This window comes from Rhopalosiphum maidis, chromosome 2 (genome assembly GCF_003676215.2).
Source record: "Rhopalosiphum maidis isolate BTI-1 chromosome 2, ASM367621v3, whole genome shotgun sequence".
In the NCBI taxonomy this organism is placed as follows: Eukaryota; Metazoa; Arthropoda; class Insecta; order Hemiptera; family Aphididae; genus Rhopalosiphum; species Rhopalosiphum maidis.
The window spans coordinates 41,731,220-41,759,030 of NC_040878.1; the positions used below are offsets into that span (position 1 = coordinate 41,731,220).

The 27,811-nt window shown below is 29.1% G+C and overlaps 1 protein-coding gene across 5 annotated transcripts; it reads right to left on the bottom strand.

The window, feature by feature from the left end:
• Positions 1 to 2,414: 2,414 nt before the first annotated feature.
• LOC113551854 (probable tubulin polyglutamylase TTLL2) lies at positions 2,415 to 27,718 on the bottom strand. 5 transcript variants are annotated; one of them, XM_026954390.1, is made up of 8 exons: positions 27,567 to 27,718; positions 13,677 to 13,772; positions 10,105 to 10,251; positions 8,488 to 8,594; positions 6,469 to 6,607; positions 6,046 to 6,322; positions 5,561 to 5,763; positions 2,415 to 3,940 (listed from the first exon to the last, which is right to left on the bottom strand). In XM_026954390.1, the coding sequence occupies exons 2-8, from the start codon at positions 13,755 to 13,757 to the stop codon at positions 3,131 to 3,133; spliced, it is 1,764 nt and encodes a 587-aa protein (XP_026810191.1). In that variant the 5' UTR covers positions 13,758 to 13,772; positions 27,567 to 27,718; the 3' UTR covers positions 2,415 to 3,130. The 5 variants fall into 5 exon arrangements, with proteins under 5 accessions (XP_026810191.1, XP_026810194.1, XP_026810190.1 ...); XM_026954393.1 differs by having other exon boundaries at positions 13,677 to 13,788; positions 27,567 to 27,716; XM_026954389.1 differs by lacking the exon at positions 27,567 to 27,718 and adding an exon at positions 17,405 to 17,713.
• Between the last annotated feature and the right edge of the window lie 93 nt (positions 27,719 to 27,811).

Consider the following 27,811-nt stretch of genomic DNA (forward strand, 5'->3'; position numbering starts at 1 on the left):
CCTATCTTTCGATGATATACTTCTACCTAACTTTGAGAACTCAAACGACTAACGACCATAAATTAACCGGTTATGGAATAGTTCTCAGTGTCGGTTGCACCGCCGCACTGATTCGCCTTTTAGATGTATATATTATATACAATTGAATTAGATCAATGCATTCTAATGCTAACAACACTAAGGTTGGTATTTCGGCAATACAAACTTGCTATGTTGTGGCTGGACCAAAGAGAAAGAAAAATAATGTATTGTCACCCTCTTTATGGCTGTTCTCAAGTCGTAATCAATTCATCGTTATAAAATGTATTTCTACGTACTCTATACCTATTTTGAAGAATGTCCGCTCCACATGCATAGTATATAGAACTGTAAGTGTATAATAAATCGCACTAAGTACAGTAAGCCACGTACCGTGACCGGGTAGCGCACAGCGTCCAGCAGTATATGCGACGTGGCAGGGCACGGCGTATTTGCCCATCACGCGAGACGTGACGCATTAAACGCCGAAAAAACGTCATCGCGGACAGCGCGCACGCCGATAATATGCGGTTCAGCCGACAGCCGATAGCTAACGGCCGCGCGCCGGCCATGCGTCTGATGCCGTCTATCGTACAGCGATATTGCACGTGGCGTGCAACGGACGGACGTATGCGTGGAAAATGATCTCCCGCGTCGACGTGGGACCGTCGCCCACAGCACGTTGACGAGTACGACCGGCGCATGATAGTTTGGTTCTATGGTTATTATAACATTATAATATTTATGTACCTATATAAATATATTCGATTTGACGAGCTCCAATGAATCGTCCGCCGTCCATTAGACTTCGCGGTTAGTCAGCCGGTGGAACGCATAATCTTTGTCAATATCGATATTGACGACGACACCACGGACTCTGACGATTCTAACTTTACAGGGGTGTGCATATTAGATATATTGTATTATTGAGTACCGTGTGGGTCACTGTTATGAGTGTGCTCAGTTTGAATTCAATGATATCGTTGTATATCATACTCTATGGTTTTTTTTATATATTTTATTTGATGTATTATTATTAAATAAGGCCAACACGCATTTGTAAAAATGTTGACTTTGCCTTTATAATGCTACAGATACTTTCGGTGTTTTTGTGACCAGTGTAAAAAGATTGCGAGGTTAGGTTAGGTTTTATCCAAATCATTTTATATACAAGTTTACATACCTATACATCTGTCGTGGTTTAAGGCGTTGCTACAAATCTAATAATATGGTACCCACTTCGGAAAACAAAACTCCGAATTGGAGTCTCCGACTCATATGATAATTTTGAATTATAATTTAACGCATCCATTATAGTTGTATACGTTATACCTATTTAATAACTTGGTAAGGTCGACATTTAATATACAGATGGTCTATTAAAATATTGTATTAAAAAAATGTACACTTTAATGAGCTTGACGTAAATACAAGTTACTCTAAACATGTAAGAACTACGTGAATGTGTCTACTCTAATCCTAAAAAAAAAAGTAGCTAATAGATTATTCATAATTATTTTCAATAATATATTAGCAAAATCTTGGAACTTGTGTGATAGTTTATTATACGTATTGTTATAATTTAAACATATTTTATAGGATAAATTCTCATTTTCTAAATTCTCGAATTTGGTCGTGTACACAATATCATTATCGAATACATGCTATTCATTCACACCCAATACTTAGTTTGCCGAAACAATATATTTTGCGCGTACAACTGGTGAAGATGAGTGTTCTTTTAGATATTCATATGAGTGGTGTGACACATTTATTTTATTATATCAGACTACTCAAAACCAACCGAGTTTTAGTTATAAAGGTTGAAGATTTTAAAACTAGTATAATTTGCTCAAAAGTTAAAATATTTTGAAAATTCTATAGTAAATTTATAAAAAGCAAATAATTGTATAAACATTAGATTAAAATTTTAAATTTCAAATATCTATAACCGTTAATTATTAATTTTTAAATTTCATAAAAAAAAAAAAACAGTACGTTTTAAAATACACCGTGTACTTTTGTTCAAATTTAAAAGTAAAAATGTTCTAATGACTTCAGGTTTTCTATGTGGCATAAGATAACAGTTGCTCTTTAAAAATAACCATCATGTTTATGCACATGCACGTGGGTATTATACAAGTGAATTCATAGTGGGTACCTAGGAAACTATAGCTTCGTTGTGTATGCTTGAGCTGCTTTAAGAGTAATCTTCAGTTTACAGAAATAAAATAACAATTAATATTTATTATTGAGCAAGCCGTTCTCAAAAATAATGGTATATTTAACAACAACAACAACAAAAAAAAAAAAACAACAAAGTAGTTAATGTACTAATGTATAATAAGTATTTCAGACTCATATTCATATATATATATATATGTATAGTAAATCGAACCAATAATAATAATATACATCGTAAATAAGTTGATGTTACGACTCATATTATTTGTAAATACAATTTATTATAGGTATAGCGTTGAAAGAAATATAGTACACTAATCGAATCAAATGGTATAACCTATCACGGTAAAGTGACAAACGCGTTACATAACATATTGTTTTATACTATTATACATGAATTATATATTATAATATACTGCAGGTACATTATGATGGGCAACGTGTCATCCGCAGCGAAGTACCCGAAATATAGATATATTATAATATTATTAGTCCATCGTGGAAAATAATACATAAGAACGACTGCGTTTCTGTTCGGAGAATACATTTTTATTACGCAGCATAAGATATTGCGTTTTAAATGTTTAATTTAATACAATTTAGAAAGAGCGAGAAGAGTAAAAAAAAAAAAAAAATAAATAAATAAATTACAATAATTTTTTACCTACCTAGCTACATTATAACATGATAGTTAATAATAATTCGAAATAACCGTATTCGTCGACAATTAATATTATAGAAAAAATATATATGACCGGTATTATATTAACAATAATATTATGACGTAAACAACGATAGTATGATGTACACAATAACAATCGATATCAAAACATAACGCGTTATATTAATTATACGTTTTAAGTAGGTAAGAGATGGCGTGCGGTGTACGTACGACGTACGGCGAAAATACGATACATCATAAAGTCTTTCAGAGGGGCGGCAGCCACGTCTTGGTCGCGGCCGGGAACAGATCTCTGAGCTTGTCGTTGAGCTCTTCGTCCGGCACGACCGACAGGCCCTCGCACGACCTGGCCACCTTCTTGCAACACTTCAAGTACTCTTGAATGGTTTTGATGGCGGCCCGAGCCGAGTCCGTGTCGGACGACGGCGACGACGACGACGACGCAGACCGGCGGGCGAACTGTTGTTGCTGCTGCGGCGGCGGTCGGATGCCGGCGCGCGTTAACTGCCGTGGCGACGGCACAAACGGGAACACCCGGACCCAGTCGCCCTCCGAATCGGCGGGCCTACTCCAGTCCCGGCCGTTGCCCCAGACCGGCGACGAGAAAGGCGCGTTGCACAAGTCGGCGGCTGCTGCCGCTTGGGCTGTGGTCGCACCGCGCTGCTTGCCCGGGCCGTACAGCGTTGATTGCCGCGCGGATGACTGCGTCTGTGCGGTCGACGTCACCGCCGCCGCCGCCGCACCGTCCTTCTTCGCGGCGTTCGTGTTGTTAACGTTGTTGTTGTTGTTGGCGGCGGCGTTGTTGTTATTGTTGTTGTTGTTGTTGTTGTTCGCCTTGCGTTTCGACTTCCACTTCTCCGTGGCTGCGGCGGCCAACGCTGTCGGCCGTCCATCGCCGAACCGCGGGCCCGACGCCGACCTGCACGCCATCCGGAATAGTGACAGACCGGTGTTGCACATCGGCAGTCCGAGCAGGTCGAACATGTCGTGCAACAGCGGCTTTTTCACACGATTGTCCACGTCGCAATCGTTGCCCAGCGCAGGACTGAGGTTCACCTGTAATACGCGTTTTTTTCAATCAGTGACGGTCCAATAATGTAAATACATTGTAATATAGTGATGTGTTGTTATATGTTTTAAATAACACCCCTCTCAGTCAAAAACATAAGTTCCGGGATTTTTAAACCCATAAAATACCTGTTGAATAGGTAGCAGATGTGTACTTGCAATGTACAGCAATAGTTGTCCGTCAATTATTCTGTATTCACAGTATTAGTTAGGTTCATATTATTTCTATCGCAATTTCTATTGCAGTATATTGCCGTTTCGGGATTCACGGGTATTAGTCAGGGCAAAAAAAAAACGTTTATATTATTTAAATTAAAATCGTCAGAACCAAAGTTGGATACGCGTGCTTAAATTCCTCGTGTCTAGCGCCAATGAAGTATTACAGAATAATCACCATAAAAAAGATAAACGGCAAAATTACGAATAATAAAACACAAAGTCAACTCAATAGTGTTCATTATATAGTGCAGGGTGTATATTTGAAGTTTTTAAGTTTAATTTTTTTTTTGTCGAATTAATTTTGCTGAGTAACATTTTGAGTTTAAATTGTTTCAGTTCTGAAGGAAGTTTCAGTAAAGATTTGGGTCACTAAATAAGTAATGATATTTATGTCTATTTGTGCAATATCAATAGTTAAATGTGCATAAAATCAGTCATAAAAAAAAAAAAAAATACTATTTAATTTTTATGTATTAAATTTTTTTTATGATTATAAGGTTTACCTGACATGATAGTCTAAACTTATTGTTATTTAAATGCAATTTTTGATTGACTTATTTTTATATCATATAAGTTATATGGTTATGTGTATACATTTTATGTATCACGGGTATATCTGCGATGCGCTCAGAAACTATTCACTCGATTTTTATGAAATTATAATCAATGCGTGTGATTTGGTCTCTATCATGAGATAAGATAGGTTTTATCCTGATAAAGATCTCAATATTACCTTTTTGTTATGTAATACATCTTTCAAAAATTGTAATATGGTTACTCATAATTAGGGCTATGCGACTATTTTTAACGAATGATATATTACAGGTATAATCGGTTAATGGATTGAAAAAATATAACGCTGGGCCGGACAGATATATAAACCTGAATGTTGGAAATATCATCTATACGCTAAATCAGAAAAATTCAATTATCTTCATGTTAAATGTTAGCATTAGACAACAAAATTTAGCACGGATGCATTTTGTACGGGAAACGAAGTGCACAGGATTTAGTTAGTATATATATAATGTATAATATTATAGATTGTTTCATAGTTAGTGCGAATATTGATGAAATAATTTTAATTAAGGATGTGATGAACCTTGAACTTAAATTTTATTCGAACTTTCGAACATTTAATTAATTAAGCATATTTCAAGTGTAATAGTAGTAAAATGGTGTTAAAACTGATTACTGAAATATAACAAATTTGAATTAATCTTTTATCATTTTCGAACATTTTGAACTTGATTATTCGAATCGAATTGTTTGATGTTCAAATTCTGATTTCAGACTTACATTTTTTATAAGTTTTAAATTATTCGAGATTCTTAAAATTCAGTCCTTGAATACCTTGATTACTAAGTGTATTTTAACATGGTAACATACCTCCAGAAGCCAAGGCTTTAGATCAGAATCGACTAATATGTCAAAACCATATAACTCGAAACAATTTGACGTGCTCGGTATGCCTGTACATTGGCTGGCCAACGTGAGACTAACGAGAACTGATATCTTTTGCCACAACAACCAATCATTGACACCGGCTTGGCGTATGTGCTGTCGAAGTTGTTGGAATGTCCACTTGCATCCTGTGCAAATGAAAAGCGTACGTTATATTATAACCATATTAAAAAAAAAATAACTAGAAAAAAAATAAAAAATAACTAGAAATTGCTATACTTCCTTAGTTGTAACGTTATAAATTAGTACAATACTTTAGATGTCTATATCTATATTATATTTACTATGTATCATAATCAAATAATTATTTAAATTATAACTAGTTAGTATTTGTGCCAGAAAAAAGCATGTCTCAACGCTCACGTTAAAAATAAAAGTTAACTCCAGTTTTCAGTATAATAATTATGTACCCAGTCCGATTTTTTCTTTGGTTTCTGAATAGTTTGGACCCAGCTTATTGATCGAACTATTGGTCAGGTGCGCAAAATGGTTGTCGAGGTTATTCAGCGAATACTTGTCGGTACTGAAACGGGTCAATCCCTCCCTGTAGACGTATATGGTGAGTGGATGGAATGATGGTACCAGAACGTACAGCCGCAAATCATACTTGTATCCACCAATGAGCATAGGATTCTTCACGTACCTCTGGACCACGATGTTGGTGTCATATACGAGCTCACCAATTTGCTGTGAACATAATAATATTATAATCTATGCATAATTATGCTATTGAACGATAGAAATACAACGAAACGACATTAAACGATTAAATTATAATGTTTATTATGTTAACCGTGATATTATTTTTAGTATAAACATAATATAATGCTTACCGAAATTAAAGATATGCCTTTTCCTTGACTTTGGCCAACAGGTTTGCATATCCAAATCGATTTTTCACCGACGTCGGTGTCGTGACTACATTCGGCAGCTAACTTTGTATACTCTAATGGTAGGTTGTAGGAGTCTGGGCTGATAGTTCATAAAGGAGGCAAAACCGAAAAAAAATAAAAAGTATTTAAGTTAAGTATATTGACTCAACATAAAAAAAAACTTATTATACATGAAAAACTACTTTAGTACAGGATGGTTTTCGTGATGTCACAACATAATATAAAAAAAAAACACATTACACTATAGTCCGTAAATAGCTTTTAGTTTCCCTTCCTGATGGCACAATTTAGATAAAAATATGTTATCAGGCCGGGAATTTTCCTGCCCCTTGTGGTGGCAACAACCAGTCGTAAGTTTTATGACCATTTAACATGTCACGGAAAAATAAAATTGTACTATTGTTCTATGAACAAGGGCTTAAAAAATAACGTGCATTATGTATACTATTATATGTGCCGTTTATGAAGAAATATATAAACAAACACCTGAATGCAGATCGCGTGTGTGACACGTGGGGGATGATAATGCTCACCCCTATCTAGGTAATTTTTCCCATTGAAGAAACCACCCTCACTACTTTACAGACACGTGTAATTGCATATATTAGGTATTTAATGACTATGTTACCAGTGAAACCAATGGATACCAAAGACAAAACATTAATACTATTATTCGCTACTCGTACATAGTTAATATATTATTCTTGTATTGTAATGGTGTTTTATTTTTTTTTAGATTTAACAGCTAGAAATTCCCATAACTGATTATAGTATATTTTTAATTGAATTTTACTTGATAATTGGCTGTAGACTTCAACAACATATATTCCATACATATGATCTTCAATGGAAAATTCTCAAATTTTATAAGTGATGACTAATTAAATTTTAAAATATACTTAAATATAAATACATAGGTACATTTTAGAAAACATTCACTCCACAACACTCAATAATGCACCTACTGTATAATTAGACATTAGTATTATGATATCATGACCCACTTTATTTGTTTATGAAAACTTTCCACGTCAGTAGCTTTTAGTCACGACGTATTACAAAGGTGCTTGCATATTAATACTCACAGGTACAACTATGGTATTGTATGCTTCATTCACCATAGAGTTAATAGAATGCAGTATGTTAATATTTTATAAAAATCATTGCAGTTTATTTTATTTACACGGTTACATGGATTTTTGAATCTATATACTTAGTCTTATTTTCTAAGCTTCGGCGTAACTATAAATTATAATATTAAGTACAGAGGAAATAATTACAGATTTGTTTCATAAATTATTTTTAACTAAATAAATTATCCACGAGTGAATTATTAACTGTATTATATTATTTATATTATAGTAAAATAACGTAGTAATATGATATTATGTTGATCCATCTCATTTATCTGACTTAAAAATATGAATAAAATAATGTTATACTCAGATGAAGTACCACCGAAAAAGTACCGTTGAAAAATAGTTCACATAGTTAAATCTTTAAACATTATATTGATTACATAAATTATTTAATAACAAGTCATTGACTTAAGTCTTTTAATAAATTAAATAAATAAATAAAGTAATAAAGCTAAAATAAATCCTTTTATAGGAATTTAAGACTTTACGAAGTAAGAGGTAAATAAACTGTTGTGTATAAACGGTACAGTGTTTATTTTCGTGTTGTGTATCGTACCACCCCATAAAAATAATAAAAATATAACATAACGTTATTTTTTTGTTTTTTAAAACACAAGACATATTTCATATATGCAATATGAACACTTGCGTGTATACAATAATTGTGTGTAATGCGACAATACCTACCTATCATATTGTATCTATATATTATATAATATGTTCTTAGTTTTTTTTATATTATTATTATTGTTTGTATTTTTGCCTCGTACAAAGCATATCAATAATTCCATATAAAGTAAACTATTTTAATGTCCATTACCTGAACCCGAATAGTGAAGTGCCGAATATATTCTTCATGCATTTCAAATACCGCCACAAGTTGTCCTTCCGGCATAATGCTGATCCACTGGGTATATGGTTGTTGAACTAATAGACAGTATAAGAAATAATACACTATTAGTTATTACGAATACGTACATTGACATTCAAGTACTGCGTTTAGTTTAAAATAATAATTTTATTCATGCCGAATCTATTGTAACCGTTATCTTTAATGGTATCCCGAGTGAAAACAATTAAAATGCACATATATTAACATACGTAAATATAAATCGATTATTATAAAATTGAATACTTAAGTGTAAGGAATATGTTTCATAATAACTATGCATTTTTTTTTCGTATACACAAACTTTTGAAATATTTAAAGATAGTCGTTATATTAATTATAATATTATATTATATAATATGCATATTAGAATTATTCCATAGTAAAACTAGAATTTAATTTTTTTAAATAGATACTAAATATTATTTTTTTTATTTTTATCATACTTTCACTTGAAACAAATAAAAACTTATACATCGTATGTAATGTAAGATTGAGATGTGTTTCTACTAAGTATTGGGCAATGTTTAGATATCTGAAATGGAAAAAGGGGCTAAATTTTTTTTCAAAAAAAAATACAAAGTATTTATTGTAGTATACAAAATATATTATGGTCTTTTTATCATAAAACAATTAACCCAATAATAATAATTATAGATACAGGGTACTTATAGGTATAATTAAAGTTAAGAAACAGGAATAATTTTTTTTTTCGTAGAATACGCGCATAAATATGATGAATAATAGTTTAAAATTACCGCCGCTACAGTGATATTGATATATTAATACTGTCGACCACGACGTACAAATAAGGCTTTACAATTTTTTGTACAAATGACATTATTACATAGTTAATTATATACACAATACAGGCACAATATATAACGCCAAGTGTAGTTTACAGCGGAGAATTTCAAATTAAAAAAATACTACGATCATGCCGTTTAACGATATTAGGTATGTCAATTAACTATCGTTGTGGAAGATTAATGTAAATTGATATATATATATATATACGAGTACATTAAAAAGTAGAAAACTTGGACATTAGGTATACATAGACTGGCATTTTTGGACAGTATGAATAATAACATTTATTATACGTGATTGACAAGGCAATTTATATAATAATAATTATTATAATATAATGTCTGATTCATAGCGGACAACGTGCATGTTTTATAACGATATAATTAAATATTAATAATTAGTATGTTTATATAAAACTTAATTATAGCGTCAAATTGTAAATATGTATCAATGTATCATATATATATATATATATATATTATATATGATGTATAGATTACATACATATATTAAATTTATGAACAGAAACCGCATCGTTTAGTTTTTGGCGCACAGACGTCAAATACAGCTGCGTTCAATCGATGCGTTAAAAGAAATACGAGTATATATATTCACTCGGAATCGGGTCAACTTACGCGATCTTTGTGGACAATGTGTGGCGGTGAATAACATTCACACACATCATACAAGAAACAATTTATAAAAACACACGCTTTATATACCATATTCCGAACATACCTGCCATATTTTCTGCTGTTTATAGTGTGACAACGAGAATCCGGTCGATTTCCACCATAGATTCCAATACTCGTCCGCCGGCACCGACCATGCAGAATCTCCGCTCTTAGTTCCTTCGTATTCTTTCCAGCCACGTTCTTGGCACACCTGTGAACAATAAAGCAAAATAAGGAAATAATAATAATAATTACAATCAAATAAAAAAAAAAAACTATAAAATAAGAATACAGGATAATCGTATATAATCCGATTATTTATCGAATGTGTGTTCGCGCACGTCCTGTGCAATGTTCTCGCATTCTTCACGCCGTGGCGTGTAACCAGTAACTACTACCACCACTACCTCCACCAACACTCATCCAAGACCCAGTTGACTTCCGACCGACAGAAAATAAACATTGCGGTGTGTGGGTAACTACACACACACACACACATACACACACACGCAAACACCCTCCTGCTAACTTTTATATGATAATAAACACTAATTGAAATGTTTAGACTGTACTGCTTTACCTCGTCATCGTTATAATGTATTATAGCTAGAAATATCTATAAATAACATTAATAATAATAATAACAACAACGTCGACGATCGGTGTTTTTTGCTGGTCGTATAATCACGTATTAGCGATTATGGGGAAGGAGTGATTCATACATTGTCGTTGGAATTGAATTATCGTAAAAAAAACTATAATGCAAGTTTAGTACTTTTTTTTTTATTATTCGTTATAATAATGTGTAATTTATACCAGGGCCGGCTTAATTCTTTCAGCGTCCAGTGCAAGAATTATTTTGGCACCCCTCCCTCTGATTAAATTTCAATTTTTACATCTCTCACAGTCTCACAGGCCATTTTGATTTTGGTGCATTGTGCCGTCATACACATCGATCGTATCTAAAACCGGCCCTGATTTATACATACGATTCGGGATTAAAGTTTACATATGAAACAGACGCGTAATACACACATACACCTATTAATAGTATCGAACTCGATGTATTATATACAAAACTATTACTTATTATTGGTAAGTATATATTACATATATTGTTTACTTAACTGACTTATCGTGCGGTGAACAAATTGGACCACACCCTTTACTTATCCCTTTATTTATTATATATTAATATGCGCAATATGCAATGTGTAATGTTATAATAAAAAAATTAATACATTCTTAAATTAAACAATATTAACGAATTAATAATAACGTGTAACCTGGACTGTTAGTTGGTGGTTCTGGTGATATTTTAAATTTATAAATTATATGCGTGTGTTTATTATTTTGTATTTAAATTTAATGTACAAGTGTTTTATAATAATGTGACATACTGCACGTTGGATTTAATAGCAAAGACAATACAGCACCGTCAGGCATCGTTAAACATAGAAAACAATTAATCATGGTTGTACAAATATTAACTAGTTAACTATAATAAATGGGTAATAGGCCTTAAAACGATGGCCGATGAATACAATAAACACACTAAAATAAAAGAGAAAATTATTTAAAATTAAATAACTATATTTTATTAGTACTGCATAGATACAAGTTTCAAATTTATTAAATTGATAATGTTATTGGTTATAATATAAATATTTTATAATAATAGTGTTTTTAATCAATAATAATACTATTAAGCTATCCTAAGAATAGTAAGAATCTTTTACATTTCGTAAAATGTCAAATCAATTAGAACGGAGATATTTTACATATTTATTTAAATTCAAACCAAACATTATTAAAAATCAATAATTTCAAATTGAATGCTAAGCAAATAACTTTAAATAAACTGTTATAAGGTTTTTACAAATACTATAGATTAATCTATAGTATTTGGTTTTTATTTATTAAGATTATGCATTTGCGTTGATTATCAATGGAATAATATTACTAACTTATAGAATTTACATTTTAAACTAACTTTAAATCAATTTGGCTATTATGGAAAATGTTCTACACATAATCATGTATAATAAATACAGAATATGTACCATTTAAAAATAAGGTAAATTATGTTGTGATAGCTGATGGTTTGATTTTAAAAATATTACAGCCTATAAATGAATAAAACTATAATAGAAGTATATTATAGATAGGGCACAATGCGCGATGCATTTTTGATGTTTGTGAGTATAATTAAATTCTAGTTTAAAATTGTTCATTATAATATTATGTCAGTTTCCATGAGCTTATTTGTAAGTATATATTTATCAGTATAAAGATACATACATGAAGTAAATTTTATTATCTATAGGTTTAAAATATGTTTAAAATCACAAAATAAAATAAAAAAAATATGAAATTACTTTTTATTAAATTGATTCTTAATGATAATTTATTATACAATTTTATTGCACTAAGTCTTTATTATACTACTTATAATATTCAAAAAATTATATGTTCAATATCTTTGTAGTTATTAATATAATTCTGTAAATATCTATTATATTATTTTTAGTTAGGTACTGTACAAAGTTTAACATTTTAATTTTCCAACTATAAAACAAATATAATTAATTGAAGTATAAAAAGTAAAAAATATAATAAGAATACCTACTGAATATGCAGTGAAAATATTTTAATGATCTAGAAATGAAAAATATAAGACGCAATACCTACTACAACAAATAAATTAAATGTGTATTATGTGGCTTGTATATTTTTATTTTTTTGCCTAATGATTAAAATGTATCTATTTATAGTATATAACCGTACACATGGTCGATTTTAATTTAGTGATTTTAAAACATGTTTTGTATTGAGTTTTTTTTTTTATCCCTGCTTGTGTGTTTGCGTCGTATAAATGTATAATAAGATGTTGTCTTAGTCCAATCGACAATTTATTATTCAAAGCAACATTCGTATAATCGTATAAGATACCAAGGATAAATTTCAATTTATTGAAGTTGATTTAGCAGTTAGATATAAGATATGTTTTTTCATATTAATTCCCTATTGTAGTTCCATACGAAAATACGAAATCAAATGTTGTCTAACGATTAATCGAAATATTTAGACGACAAATTATGCCGTCAAGGCTAATTCTACACAAATATTATGGGAAAATATTAACTAAATGTAGGGAACGATGTGCATGCCGTACGTAAATAACAATCCTGCAAGTTCCATTAATTATTTTCCTACTGAAGCGGTTGTAACTTGCAAATATAATAATTGCTGTTACGATGTAGTTAGGTTCGTGACATTTAATAAAGGGCAAGAAACCTACAAGGAAATATATCGTTTGAATTTTGTTAAGAAAAATATTAGAACTAAATGAGAGAATAAAGCATTCCTAGAAAATTAAAAGACAATGCATAATATATGTATTATCGGGGATAGAAGTATATTAGTGCACTTAATTTCGAGTAGGTACCTATTTAGTTCATTTATTGTTTTTTTAGGCAACACCGAAGCTAGTGGAGTGTGGAGAAAATAACACCTTCAAAAGCCAACGCCCTATGGATTTCCTATAAAACGGCCAGCCGACTGGAAAATATTTTTAAAACAGTAGGGGTTCCCAAAGGATAGATAGTATGTAATATATATGCTACCGAACTTTACCTGTATGAGCAGAACTGGGCCAGTGCCGTTATCGTTGACGCGGAATATGAATGGTCGGTCTTCAGATCCGATGGATGACATATTATTGTCGATCTTCTGAAATTGTGTAATTCTAATAATAATAAAACATAATACATATCGGTACTCATACATACATACATTATATTAAATGAAAATAACGCAGCAGTGTATACTACATACGGTATAACAGTATATCGTTTATTAATTTACAATAGGTATATAAATATATTATTATATTGTAATTTGTTGTAACTTGTAGGGAAATCATATTATAATTTATAATAACGAAACCGATACGCGAATAACCGTTTCGGAGTTCGGTCAACGGTGAAATGACCGGCTGGCTGACACTCCGACAGATGCACGGCGATGCGTGACGGTGAAAATCTTTGGTGGAAAAATAATAGTTGTAAAAAATAAAAATCATGTACGTTCTGTGGAGATAATATTTTTGCAAAGTTACTACCTATATTATATTGTTGACAGTTACCCGCAATGGCGTAAATATTAGGCCAATGAAAAAAAATGTGACTGAATTAAGGTCCCAAAGTTTAGAAGTATGCTTCTTTCCTGGACGTCACGATGTATAATCGAAATCATTAACATTAACTTTTGCATAAAAATGATTTAATTTTTATTTTAAGTACCAATTAATACTAGTATTATTAATTATCAAGGTTTCAATGTAACAGCCAATGTAAATTTTAAGATTTGTACACAAATTTTTTATAAAGATTTTATTGTTTAATTTCCGGGTAAAACAGCGATTTATGGTAGTCATTCTAAATTTAAGATTTTGAGTATGGTGAAAGTAGAAAAATTGGTTTAAAATTTATTTTCAAATGTAATAATAGGTAATAGCTATAACTGTACACAGAAGTGTATGAAGTTAAATAAAAATTATACTTTTATAAATAAGTAGGTACTATACTACTCCTTTTGTATCTGATACAATCATAAGTTCAAACATATTTTATAATACGAGTATACTTAATTATTGATGCATTGTCGATGGGTGTGCCACCAGCCTTCGGAGTTCAAGGAAGGAAATTATGTGCTTAGGTAACATATAGCAATAATGTATATGGTGACGAATTATATACTAAATTATTATTTTCAGAAATTTTGGGTAGCAATAGTGACTGACATTTTGTTTAATGAGTAAACTATTCAAACCTTATCCAATTTTGGTTGAATAGTTTATACTGTTTATAGAAATCGACTGTAAAAATTTGATGACTAGAGTCTATATTCTATAGGATATTATTATTTATTACTATAATTAAATCACAAAAATTATTGGTTTTTTTTTTTATACAATTAACGATTTTTAAATATCAGATTCAAATCTACGGAATAAGTAATTAATTCTTTTGACAGAATCAACCTAGAATAGTTTGAAATAATATTTAGTATGACCTTGGACAGAGCACTATATTTTATGACAAACATCAAACTTAGGAAATGTATTTAAGTGTGTACCACAGATTTATCAAGATATGATTTTGATGTGGGCAGAATAACTTTAGCGTCTTTTGTATATATTTTAATAAATAGTATATATATATACTAATGTTTTATTTAGTTATATATTTATTTATATATTATATATGTCTCTCTGACTCTCCAATCTCCATTAATCATGTTTGTTTGTTAATAGTATAGGAAATAGGTATACCTACTTACTATTTGGTATATGTATTATATCAATTTATTGTAGTGATTCAATTAAAAGTCAACAATATGACAGGTTCAAAATCAAAATAGAATGTCAGTAGTCTGTATGATTTAGCTAAAAATTGATCTTAAACATAATAGGTACGTACTACTTATATTATATTAATGTATCATAAATTCATAAATAATAGTTATACTTGTATTAATGTATTTGCTTAAATCTAAAATATTAGTTTTTAGAAAGACCAAGAAAAAAAGAAAAAAGTAATATTACTTATACTTAATAGACATTTTTTAATGAAGTAAAATAGATTTATATCAATGATATAATACAAAAAATGAATACTTTTACAAATAAAAAAAAAAAAAAAATATTTTACATGTTAGTTAAACATGCAATGTACTCGACTGTAAAATAATGTACGTAGGTACAGCAACAATTCAAAGAAACACTCAAAGTTGATTAAATTGTACAATATATTATGTGAATACTTATTATCTTTTTACTAGTATAAATAATACCTGGATATTTATTTAAACGTAGAGATTAATTTATATAAAAAATAAAAATGACTTTACATTTTAAATGATGTTTCATTTTCATATTAAATTATACAAATGAAAAAAATTTATTCCAATTTCTCATATCTAATAAAAAAATAAAAATAAAAATAGCAATATTAATAATAGGTAACTAGCAAAATTAATTCATGATAACATCAAATTTAATAGAATGTCAGATATTAAAAAAATGTCAAAAAAAATAACTAAATTTTATTTTTATTGTAAATAATTGTTATTTAATCATCATTCAAATATTTGAATTTATAATGGAATGTTATACTGTTAAAAATGTGTAGACAAATTTCAATTAAAAAACTAAAAAAAAATGAATTATTTATTTATTTATTTAACACTTATAGTTACTTATGTTTTATCTTTGTTATGATATAAATTATATAATTAAATTCTACTTAAACATTTTACTGTTAAACTTAAATATCATATTTAGGTTAATAGATTTATTATTTAATCATAACTAAAAGGCAAAACTTTATTATAGATAATAATAATTTATTTTATTGATATTTTTAAATATAATAAAAAAAAATGATATAATTTTGTTTTTTATTTGTGTGTAATTGAAGAAGTTCTTCAAATATATTAGGTATTGTTAAATGGTTGGATTCAAATTCATAGTAAAATATTCTAAAATACTTATAAAGTCTATGAAAGTTATGGCAATCTAATTTGACAGCACATTAATGCGTTGACATAAAACGAGCTTACATATTGTAGAAAACAGATCAATACAATCAACTTGGTATAGCTTGCGGATAGCGGATACATAAAATGAAATCGCATCCTAAGAATATTCTTCTGAATTATAATTTACCAAACTAATCATCTGCAATGCGTAACCATTAATTCGAAAATATTTTGTAACAGTTACACCTTTAAATAATTATAGATTGTATAGTTTTTATAAATTAATAACTTTTTCGAAAAATAAAAAATTAATTTTTAAAGTTAAGTGTATTGAGTTTGTACCATTTATCGCAGTAGTGCACCTATTGTGTTTGTGCGATGATAATTGTAAAATCCAATCAACAGTGATAATTGCAATTTCGTAATAGTCGTAATTAATGTTGTAGGTATAGGTATAATTATAATATAACCCGATTTTAAGTAGCGTAAAGCGTATAATACGAACGATGTAAAATGGGTCGCTTTAGATATATGCGTAAGTACAGAGGTATAATATGTGTGAACATTGTCGTTTGTTCGTCAACTCGAGTATGATAAATGATAATACACAAACATGTGGATCATAAAAATATTGTTTCTATTATTTTTAAAGTCGTGTAATATAGTTTAGTAGGTATAGTAATAATATACACACGAAATACGAATATAAATAATAATATTGCTACTGCCTAAATGAAGGTCGGCTCCGTTCACAAATAGATATTGGAACGGCATATAGGTAAAATTAAAAAAAAAAAAAAACCAATTAATTCTTCACCTACAACAGTCAAGCTCGTGCTCCATTTATATAATATTTGTACGCCGAGCGGAGGTAGTTTGTGGACGAGTCTGCCGATGACGATTATTGCTGTATTAGTAGTATTACCGCGTGATCGCGTAAATCGCCAACCGAATAAACATTGTAAAAACGGACCAAAAATCAAAACCGTTTTACCTAATAATATCTATAAAATAAACGAACGAAAAATACACATATACACGCGCGGCTAGCGGACCGGACGACACGGCGCCTGCGACGGACAAAACGGATCGAGCGAACGAGAGCGGTGTACGCGTGTGCGCGATGCACCGCGTCGGCAACACGTGTGGCGGCGGCGTCGGTGGACGCCGATACCGACGGGCCCTGTTCGCGATTCCATCCGCACCGAGTCGTGCGCGCGCGCGTAATAATTATCGCTTGGCTGGCCGGGCGGAGCTGCAGGAACCGTTAAAAACGCGCGTTCCGGTCTTGCGGTCGCGGGTCCGCTGAGAAATTCCCGGCCGTTTGGTTTCTCTATTAAATTGGCACCGACGACGTCTCTCTCGTCTACCCGACGGCACTCGGGTATGATATTAGTGCCCTGGATAACACTATTATTGTTAAAAAAAATTATTTTGTTTACAAGGAAGAGGGGAGGAAATGCGTAAAAATGTAAGAAAACGATTTTTGCTGGTACACCGAAAAGAGCGTTAAAAAAATGTTAAAATAGTGTGCACTGATGTAGGAGAAATAAATACTTTTGTAAATGTGACATTTTCACATGAGAGTATGGTGGAGGGGGGAGAGTAGTGAATATTTTTTCCTTAGCACCATTGAAGATTTTTTTTTTAAATCCACTTTTATAGAACACTACACACCATATGTGTTGTCTCTGTGCTCTGTCTTTTAAACGTACAAAATAGTAAAAATTTGTTTGTAGAAGTAAAAGTATTAACTATGGTCTCTTGTTAGTCTTTCACCATATTTTAATTTTTAAGCGATTTATGAGCATTTTTATATTTTAATGTTTAATATACTCATAATTCGCTTAAGAATTAAAATATTGCAAATGACCAACGAAAAATCACAAACAGTGTTCTTACTTTGAAGTTCGTTCATAAATCAATTCACTAAAATGTGCTATGTTTGTGAAACGGAGAAAACACATGCGGGTGCGGCTACCTTTTAAGCTACACAAGTTAATTTTTATTGTTTATCAAAAAACTATTTCAAAATTTGCATTTAGGGGCAGATGAGATGTATTTTATACGGAGCTACTCAGATGATAATGACTTCGGGTTTGTTCGTAACGCGCAGCATCCGTTGCGAATCCGGATAAAGCGCGTCCTGTGGTGTGTTGTCTCGATGCGTTTATAATTTGCATCTCCGCACTGAACCGTTGTGATCTGCCCCGCACAACTTATTATAACTCGTTACATCCGCAAACATAAATCGATGGAGTAAATGGCGTTTGGCACCACAAAGGTCTTATTGTTATACTACCGCTTCACTCATATTTTTTATGTATTATTATTTATTATGTATACGTATTATAAGATATATAGGTACAAATAGAGCTAATAAGTTACTTATCTTTATTACAGAATAAAGTTCCCGTTATTATCGAACTTTCTGTATCGAATCAACGGTTTTATAATATAAAATAACGCACAACGCACTCGGCTACTTTTAGATTCGATTATATAGCTGAGTTTCAAAGATAGAATCGGAAATAAAATATAAATAATCGGAAATGCAAAAATCAAATAAATGGCAATAATAATATTATAATTTTTCATATACTCTTTAAATATGTACATTTGATTATTTTCTAGCTGTTACCACCGCCGCATTCAGACCGTTTAATCCGATTTCGTTTCGTATATAAATATAGAATGCGTAGTACTTACGATTTGGGTCAAAACGCACGATCGAGCAGACAATAAATTACTCATTCCACTACTTGTTTATAAAAAAAAATTTTAAATTAAAGAATAAATAGTTTTTATCATTTTTATTTTTTATTTGTATTATTGACGTTGCTGTAGTAGTTATTATCATATGAATTATGAATATAAAATAAATAATAGGCATTTAAATATATATTATGTTTATGTGCGTGTTTTATTTTTTAATTTAAACGAAGTGGGAAAATATCCACGTTTGACGTTTGAGAGGAAATTAGCACTATAGAGGAAATATCCTAGATTCAAATTTAATGAGTAGTGGGATCTAATGATGAGTTTCTATAGTGTAACAACTTTACAAGTTATTATTCTAGTTTAAAGTGTTCTTAGTTTTTACCTTGTTCTAAAATCTAAATACTAAAGGATGGGGCATCTATAAATAATATAATATAGTATAATTTATAAAAATAATTCATCAAATTATTATTGGAACTAAAGGGATTTTTAAAATTAATAAATATTTATTTTGAATGATACAGCCTTTTAGTATAAAGATACGTTCGCTTTAATTTATTACTTACTTACTTTTTCGCGTTCCGACCACTCCCCCAGTCCCAAAGGTGACGGATTAGAGATTAATGTACTAATTAAATAATAATATGCTATTTACATTATACAGTACATATATACCATATATGTTTTTTATGAACTAAGTTAAACGTTTTAGCCGTTTTAGGTATCTTTGGAGTAAAATGTCTAATGTGTAAATTTTTAATCTATACCTAGACAATTTCCGAACTATTTCAAATAATATATTATATTTTGTATGGCTGAACTTAATATAACTACCGTATAGGTATAACGACCATTGAGTAGTATGAATAATATGATTATTGACTGTTGAGGATTGAAAATCATTGGTTATGACATGAATAAAATAAAAAAATAAAGTGCTAGAGTAATATCTGCAACTATAAGTAATATTACGCACACCTATATTATGTATTACGCATTATTATTAACTAGTTAAGAGTCCTTGGTGGTTTTGAAATTGATATTTTAACTGGCTTAATTGTTAACTGTCTTATTGTTCATCGATTATCGAGTAATAATTATAAACACTAAATTGTAATGTTTTCATGAACCATATTAATATATAATACCAATTACAGTATTACGATTAACTAATGGACACGAATACTCAGTTCGATTTTTTTTAAAAAAAAGGCAATATACATTTCATTTTAAGGACGTCTTGCCTGCCATGCAAGGTCACGAGTCACGACTGTCTTGCGTGGGGGACGACAAATACAAGACGGCCATGGGATTAGAAATGAATTTGAAAAGATTTCAAAATTATAAAACTGTTATCTTTAACAATGAATTCAGGATTGAGTTCTACTATAGCATTTGTCTTTTGCGATCATTGTATTGAATATTGATATATAAAACATTATTAAGATTAAACAATGTATACTGTAAACATATGCATATATAATTATTATGTATACAAATTTTAATTTTTAAATAGAAATAGGTAATCTGTAAATTATTATTATTATTATTATTTTTTTTTTACAATAAGCGTAGAGCGGTATAATATAGTATGATGGCTGATTGATAAAAGCCACCCAGCGGTGACAATTTTTTTAAACTTGATATTGAACTACGTATACAAATTAACTAATAAAAAAACTAAAAAGATCTTATACATTGATTAATATATTTATTTATATTATTTATTATTGCTATTGTTAGAACATTAAATTTAAGTTAAATTAAGGTAACGAACTAAACACATTGGATCATTAAATGTGGAATGATTTAAAATAATATCATTGAGAATTCATAAAAAACGCATAGATACGCACAATGTTAATCGAAAAGTAACTGTTATTATTTCCGTGACTTGGCGAATAAAAGCATATCACAATGTGATCGAATCACGACAAAAATTCACGTCACGTCATAAACATTGAGGCATATAACTATTATAAGACTAAGAGTTTGTTTATATAATAATAACTATAATAAGACTAAGAGTTTGTTTATATAATAATAACTATAATAAGACTAAGAGTTTGTTTATAATACCTATTACCTACATGTATTAAATCAATTCAAAACAGGAAACGGTTAATACAGAATAAACGCAGTATTTCATTAAAATGCATAAAAAAATTATTTTAAGCTACTTCTTATTTATATAGCTAACTGCATAGTTAATATATTACTATTTATTGTTGACCAGTGATCACTTATCTAAGTTTTAAATTTATTTTTGAATAATAATGTAGTTATTTTCTTAGCAAGCTATTATTGACATGGAATTTTCAATTTCTATTAAACATTGGATAATATGTAATACAATAATACATACCTATGATATAATATCTTAGTCTACCTAAAAATAATTCAAAACAAAATCGCACATGTGCCATGTATACTTTTTAAGTAGGTACCTATTCGCTGAATAGTTAAAAATATCCATAAGCTTTTTTGCGTAAAATAATATTATTTGTAGTCTCGTAGACCATAGAGGTTATGTTATTGTTATGTATACGAGTATAATCTACAAAAGGTAGTTATTGCACTTATAATAATGCTTATTGTTAAAACAAACGAATATGTTTAAGAAATGGGTTACCATAATAATTGTAAGAAAAATATTTATTTTATACATTTATTTATTGTTGATTTTAAGGGACTATTTATTAAGTACTACGCAATTTATTATTATTATTTACTTTACGAATGTCTATCATTGAACTATGCAAATAATAAATGCATACCATTATTTACGATAAATATTTATTAAAAATTATCATTCTTTTCAAATAATTAATAAATTAAATTATAATAAAATAAATAATTTTGTATTATTTCATAAAAGTTAAAAAAAAATGCTGATATCCTCTAATATGATGAATATTAATTATTTATAATACCGGGGAAGAGCCACACAATTTTATAAGAAAATCATAATAATATAATATATTATAGTTAAAATTGAATACTCTAATATAAATATGCTTACCCCGATTTTTCTTTTTATGAATATGTATTTTTAAATTTTGATTTTTGGAAGTTTAAACTTTTAAGTAGGTACCTATACAAGACTAGATTTTACTGAAACATTTATGTTTATCATTCAAGGAGTAAATGTATGATATTAACTACTTTTTTTTTTTCAAATGAGAATCCTTCCTTTTTGCTGTAAATTATTAAACAAATGGATTTTTTGTAAATGTTAATGTATCTAATTTAAACAGGTAAGTTTTTAAATTATTTAATTTTGTGTATTTAAATCTTATGTTACTAAGCCTACATTAATTGGTTTGGAAAATATGGGTGCTATGATGATTTAAACTAATTTATCAAAATTTTATAACTTGTAAAAAATATCTAATAGTTACTAAGTAACTATATTAGTATAATAAATACTAATTTTAATGATACACCAATTTTATATTTCTGTAAGACTATAACTCAGAAACTACTAGTTTAAATTTTGATTTAAATACTTACATACACACATTTTCAAAAAAAAAACATCTGTTTATTATTTTACAATTAAATAAATTGCAGGTTTTCATTTGAAAAAATGGAGGTGAGTATGCTTGGTGAATCGTTGTATATATATAAAATATTTAATTACTAGTACTTAATTAATTGTATTATTTTATTATTAAAAATAAGAAACTAATATAGACAATAAATTCATAATTGTACAAAAATTAGATAGAATAATTAAAACTAGTTGTTACTTGTAATTTGAAATCAGAGTATGCAAGTTATCTGAGAGTAATGCAGCTAATAATAATTAACATTATGAACCTAGAAACGCGTATGTATAATAATTAAGTTGAGTAAGATTTGGAGTAAAGGGCGGGAAATTTAAAACTGATTTGTGATATCAAGAAAAAATAGTCAAAGTTGTATATATAAAAAAAAAAATATCGATTATACAAGAATCTTCCGCTCTCGAATGGCCAACATGTTGAAGTTTAAAAACATATGCACGTATATTGAATGTATAATGCATTTAAACACATACTTAAACGTCAAACCATTTTAATGCATATACCAGGGGTAGCGAACCTTTTTATTACCAAATTTTCCAGTCATTATTTTTAAGAATTTTTCACGTGCCCAAAGAATGTTATATTTTCTAAGGATAAAAATAAAGTTACAGATTTATTATGTATTATTTTATTGAGTAGGCACGCCTTTTTTTGATATTATAATTTTTAAAATGTATTTAATTTGTTTCTTTGAATTTCTTATAAGTTTAGACAAGTTATAACTAAAACTTTATAAAAAGCTAAATTGTTGTTAAATTTCAATTTTTTATGTGCCATTGAAATTTGATCAACGTGTCACTTTGGGCACGCGTGTCGTAGCCTAGTAGGTTCGCCACCCCTAGCGTATACAATAAACAGTAGAACTCCGATTATCCGGACTAATTAATGTCAAGGGTGGTCCGGATAAACAAATATCCGGATGATTGACGTATGATATATAAAGAGTTATAAAATTGTATGTACACATTTATTATTAATAAATATGTAATATAATTTAAAATTCGTAACCATAAACAAATAATTTTAATATATATTTAACTGAAACAAAACAAACCTTAATTATAATATGTGACATTGTTTTAAACCAAAAAAAAGCTTTTTTTACTCGTCCGGTTAATCGGACGTCCGGATGATTGGCGTTCGGATAACCGGAGTTCTACTGTACTATTATACTAATAATACATGTTATGGTTAGTGTGGAATACCAAGCAATGTACTATGTACCTGTACATTTTCCGTGAAATGTGATTCGTAAATTGTAACAAATTAATGTTTATACAATAGTTTTATGCTGTAAGTATGTTTTTTTTATTAAATTTGAAGTTCAATAAATTATTTGCAACTATAATAAATAAATATTACATTTTATACAACGGTCGTCGGCCATAGAGACATAATAGTATAGGAATCTGCGCATGGTATACGCAAAAAGATAACTTGTGTGCATCTTACCAGTTACCTTGAAGCATCGTCCTCAAATTATAATACAGGAGACTCGTTTTGTCGGATCGGAACTGATGCCCCTCGAATGTATGTGGCTTGCAAATATACGTACACGACTACACAAGTTTCGTTTCATCGGAATTTCGTTTAACGGTGTTTAGACATGTATATTTAAGAGGATGTCGCACTCGCATGTGTTGTCTCTGTCTTACACACGTACAACATAGTAAATTTTCGTTCACCAGTTTCAATAAGGTAATTTTAGTTTTAATAATGTTAATACAAATTGACTTATCATCAAACTTTTAGGTAAGAGGTAAGAACATTATCTGTGTTTTCTCGTTGGTTTTTTATATTTTAATTTTTAAGTGAATTATGAGCATCTTCAAATATTTAATATTTTTCATACTCATAACTTACCAAAAAATTAAAATATTGTAAAAAAACCAACGATAGAACACAAATAACGTTCTCACATAAAAGTTTGATAATAGGTCAATTCACTCTAACATTAAAACTAAAAGCACCCTATCGAAACTGGTGAACCAAAATTTACCATGTCTTACTAACGTACATCATACCAAATTTGCGTTTAGCAGAATACGTTTTATGTTATTAGATTTAATATCATTGGAGTAAATTTATCTACTTAAAGGTAAGAATATTATCTATAAGGTATCTCATATGATTTTATTAGTGTTATCATTTTAGAGTAACCAAGTGAGTTATAAACATTTTAAAGTTGTAATTTAAGTGTAAGTGATGTAATTCATTTTAAAAGGATAATATCAATAAACGGCAACACGTTATTGATGGACAGTTTGGTTTGATAGAAAATCGTTGAGAATCGATATGGAGAAAAGATGCGAAGTAAAAATCGGCGATGATCGTTTTTTTAAGACTGACCTACGGACAATATTTTGGTTACATAGTCGTGACTCGCGAGTAACGTAAACCATAATATAGGCAACTATAGTCTCAACCACAGAAGACCAAAAGTCTTATCTGTGGTCTACATTATAACGATATATTTGCAAGTAGGCTAACCGCGATATTTCCATCGTCAACAATCAGTCGTAAGAAAACTGGTCGATGACGGTGCCATTAAATTACCGACCAAACTAAATAAATGTTGTTTTTTTTTTTTTTTTTAATAGAGGTGTACTACAGTGTAAACGTGTAATATTAATACAATTACATCGGAACAAGTTATCTAGGTATCAAAATCAAAACATATATATATATATATATTTGCGAACTTTATCATTTCCTGTCCGTCATCTGTTCCCGAGGATTATGATCTGAAGGCGGCAAACACACCATGTAGATATTACTAATATTTTTTACAGGTTTCATACAGGAATACTAATAGGCGCTAAAACTTTTTTCCGCCCCATACCTACTTATGTATGTAAATTGTTGACAATAAAAGTAAATTTTTTACACGTTTTATTATTAAATATGAAACGAATCTAAGACAGAATGACAAACAGTTATTTACTAAATTATATTCCTATATGAACTACCTAAATAAATATTAAACGAACTTAAATCGTTGTTTCGTGTAGTGATTTTTTATCCGTCTACGTGATTTACAAACATTAGCAACTTTATTTACTCAATTAATTATTAATATGCGTGGTATAACACAGATACCATCTCAATTCCCATACCGATTATTCACTAATTTTAAATTATGGTTCTAGGCGTACTGGTATACTACGCTTTGTAATAATGTGAAACAATAATGAATATACAATAAACAGCAGCGATGTTTCAGCAGCCTGAGTTTTATTTCAAGAATGGGATGCTGGTAAAAATAATAAATAATTTCTATGTGATATATACATTATACATATTCGTATTATAAAATAAAGAATAGATACTGACAAAATTAAAGAAAATAAATCACTGCAAAAATATAATTTATTATATTTCTACAGAGCAATTTAAATTTGTTTAAATCGATTTCAGAAAATATATAGGGAAATGATGAATTTTGTATTTACTATTTTTAATTACAGATGATAATAATTTATAATATCGCATTAGTTTACTGAAAATGTTAACTAATAATTATGAGTGGCATCAGTTTTTGTTATATTTGACACCAAATAATAGCTCTAACGGTTCTCGTCAGTGCTGAAAATGTAAAAAATAGCGTGGTACATCTTTGATAAAAAGGTGACTTTTATAAAACTAATTTGTTTTAGTGCACCTTGGCCTTTTTCTATTTAAAAAAAAAACTATAATTTAATTTATTATAGATATAATCATGCTGTAATACCTAACTCTGATAACTATAAATACAAATATATTATTATAAACAAAGTTTGTAAATATCTTATTTAAAATATATAATATTTATATACCTACAATAATAATTTAATTGTGGTTATAATATACATAAATAAAAATAATTTTCTTAACCTATTTTTTCAAACTTATAAAACTGAATATAAAGATACGGATAGCGCTACTAAAAAGATTCAACAATAATATTCTATCGTAAAATTATGCTACAAACTCTTACAATTTTTTTTTTTTTTTAATGGTTTAATATTTATTAGTCACACATCATGATTTATGACCTACCTATAAGGTTAAATATTTGAATAGATTAAAACCGGAGTGTTATGACTGTTAAGTCAGTGATACCTATGTCTTAGTATATTTTTAATAATAATTCGCTACAGAATAAAAGGTAAATAGTGTACTAGCGTGTATCTAATACTGACAGTTTACCTACCTATAATGGTCTATTATTATTTATTGAGCAAAATTTTGATCTATTTTTTTTAGAAAAAAAGTGATAGCAGATAATATAATAATAAAATTGATTTTAAATGTTATTAAAACATTAAAATAATAAGAAAAATATCGGATCATACAAATTACTATGACTTATATCCGTTAATAATTAATTACTATTCAATATTAATTAATTATGATGTGTACCTAGTAACTACGTTCAATTTATTTGTTTCAATTATATTTAATACAATTTAAATTATAAATGACTAATGTAATATTTTTAAGTAGTTTTAAAATGGTATTATAAAAATCAAATTATCTATTATTATAAACCGAGTAATAGGTATTATTTAATCGTGAATATATAATAATTATTAATCGAAAAATTATGGAAATTAGAAGGATCGACATAATATAGCTGTGTTATAATTGAGTTAATTTTTCAGACCTTCATACCATATATTCACGTTTATGAAAAACATAAAATTTGACTTACCTTTAATATTATTGTATGTATTAGAGTTGAACACAGTTAATATTTGGTAATTTTAATAGGCATCGCCTAATTTAAATTTGATTTAAATAAAATAATGTTGAAATAAAAAATTTAAAAAATGAAATATTATAGAGTTAAAATGGTTAGCAGAATTTGTTAACAATTAATAATATGTATGTTAAACTGTGAATAGTGTAAATCCCTACAGAAACTAAATAAAAAGCATGCTTTAGGTACCTGTACAT

What these genes read in the sequence shown, in the direction of transcription:
- LOC113551854 (XM_026954390.1), bottom strand. Translation starts at nt 13,757, where the DNA reads ATGTCATCCATCGGATCTGAAGACCGACCATTCATATTCCGCGTCAAC. An exon ending in GCCCAGTTCTGCTCATACAG is followed by an intron (nt 10,252 to 13,676) that starts GTAAAGTTCGGT and finishes TATTGTTCACAG; the next exon opens with GTGTGCCAAGAACGTGGCTG. An exon ending in ACTTCACTATTCGGGTTCAG is followed by an intron (nt 6,608 to 8,487) that starts GTAATGGACATT and finishes ATGAACTATCAG; the next exon opens with CCCAGACTCCTACAACCTAC.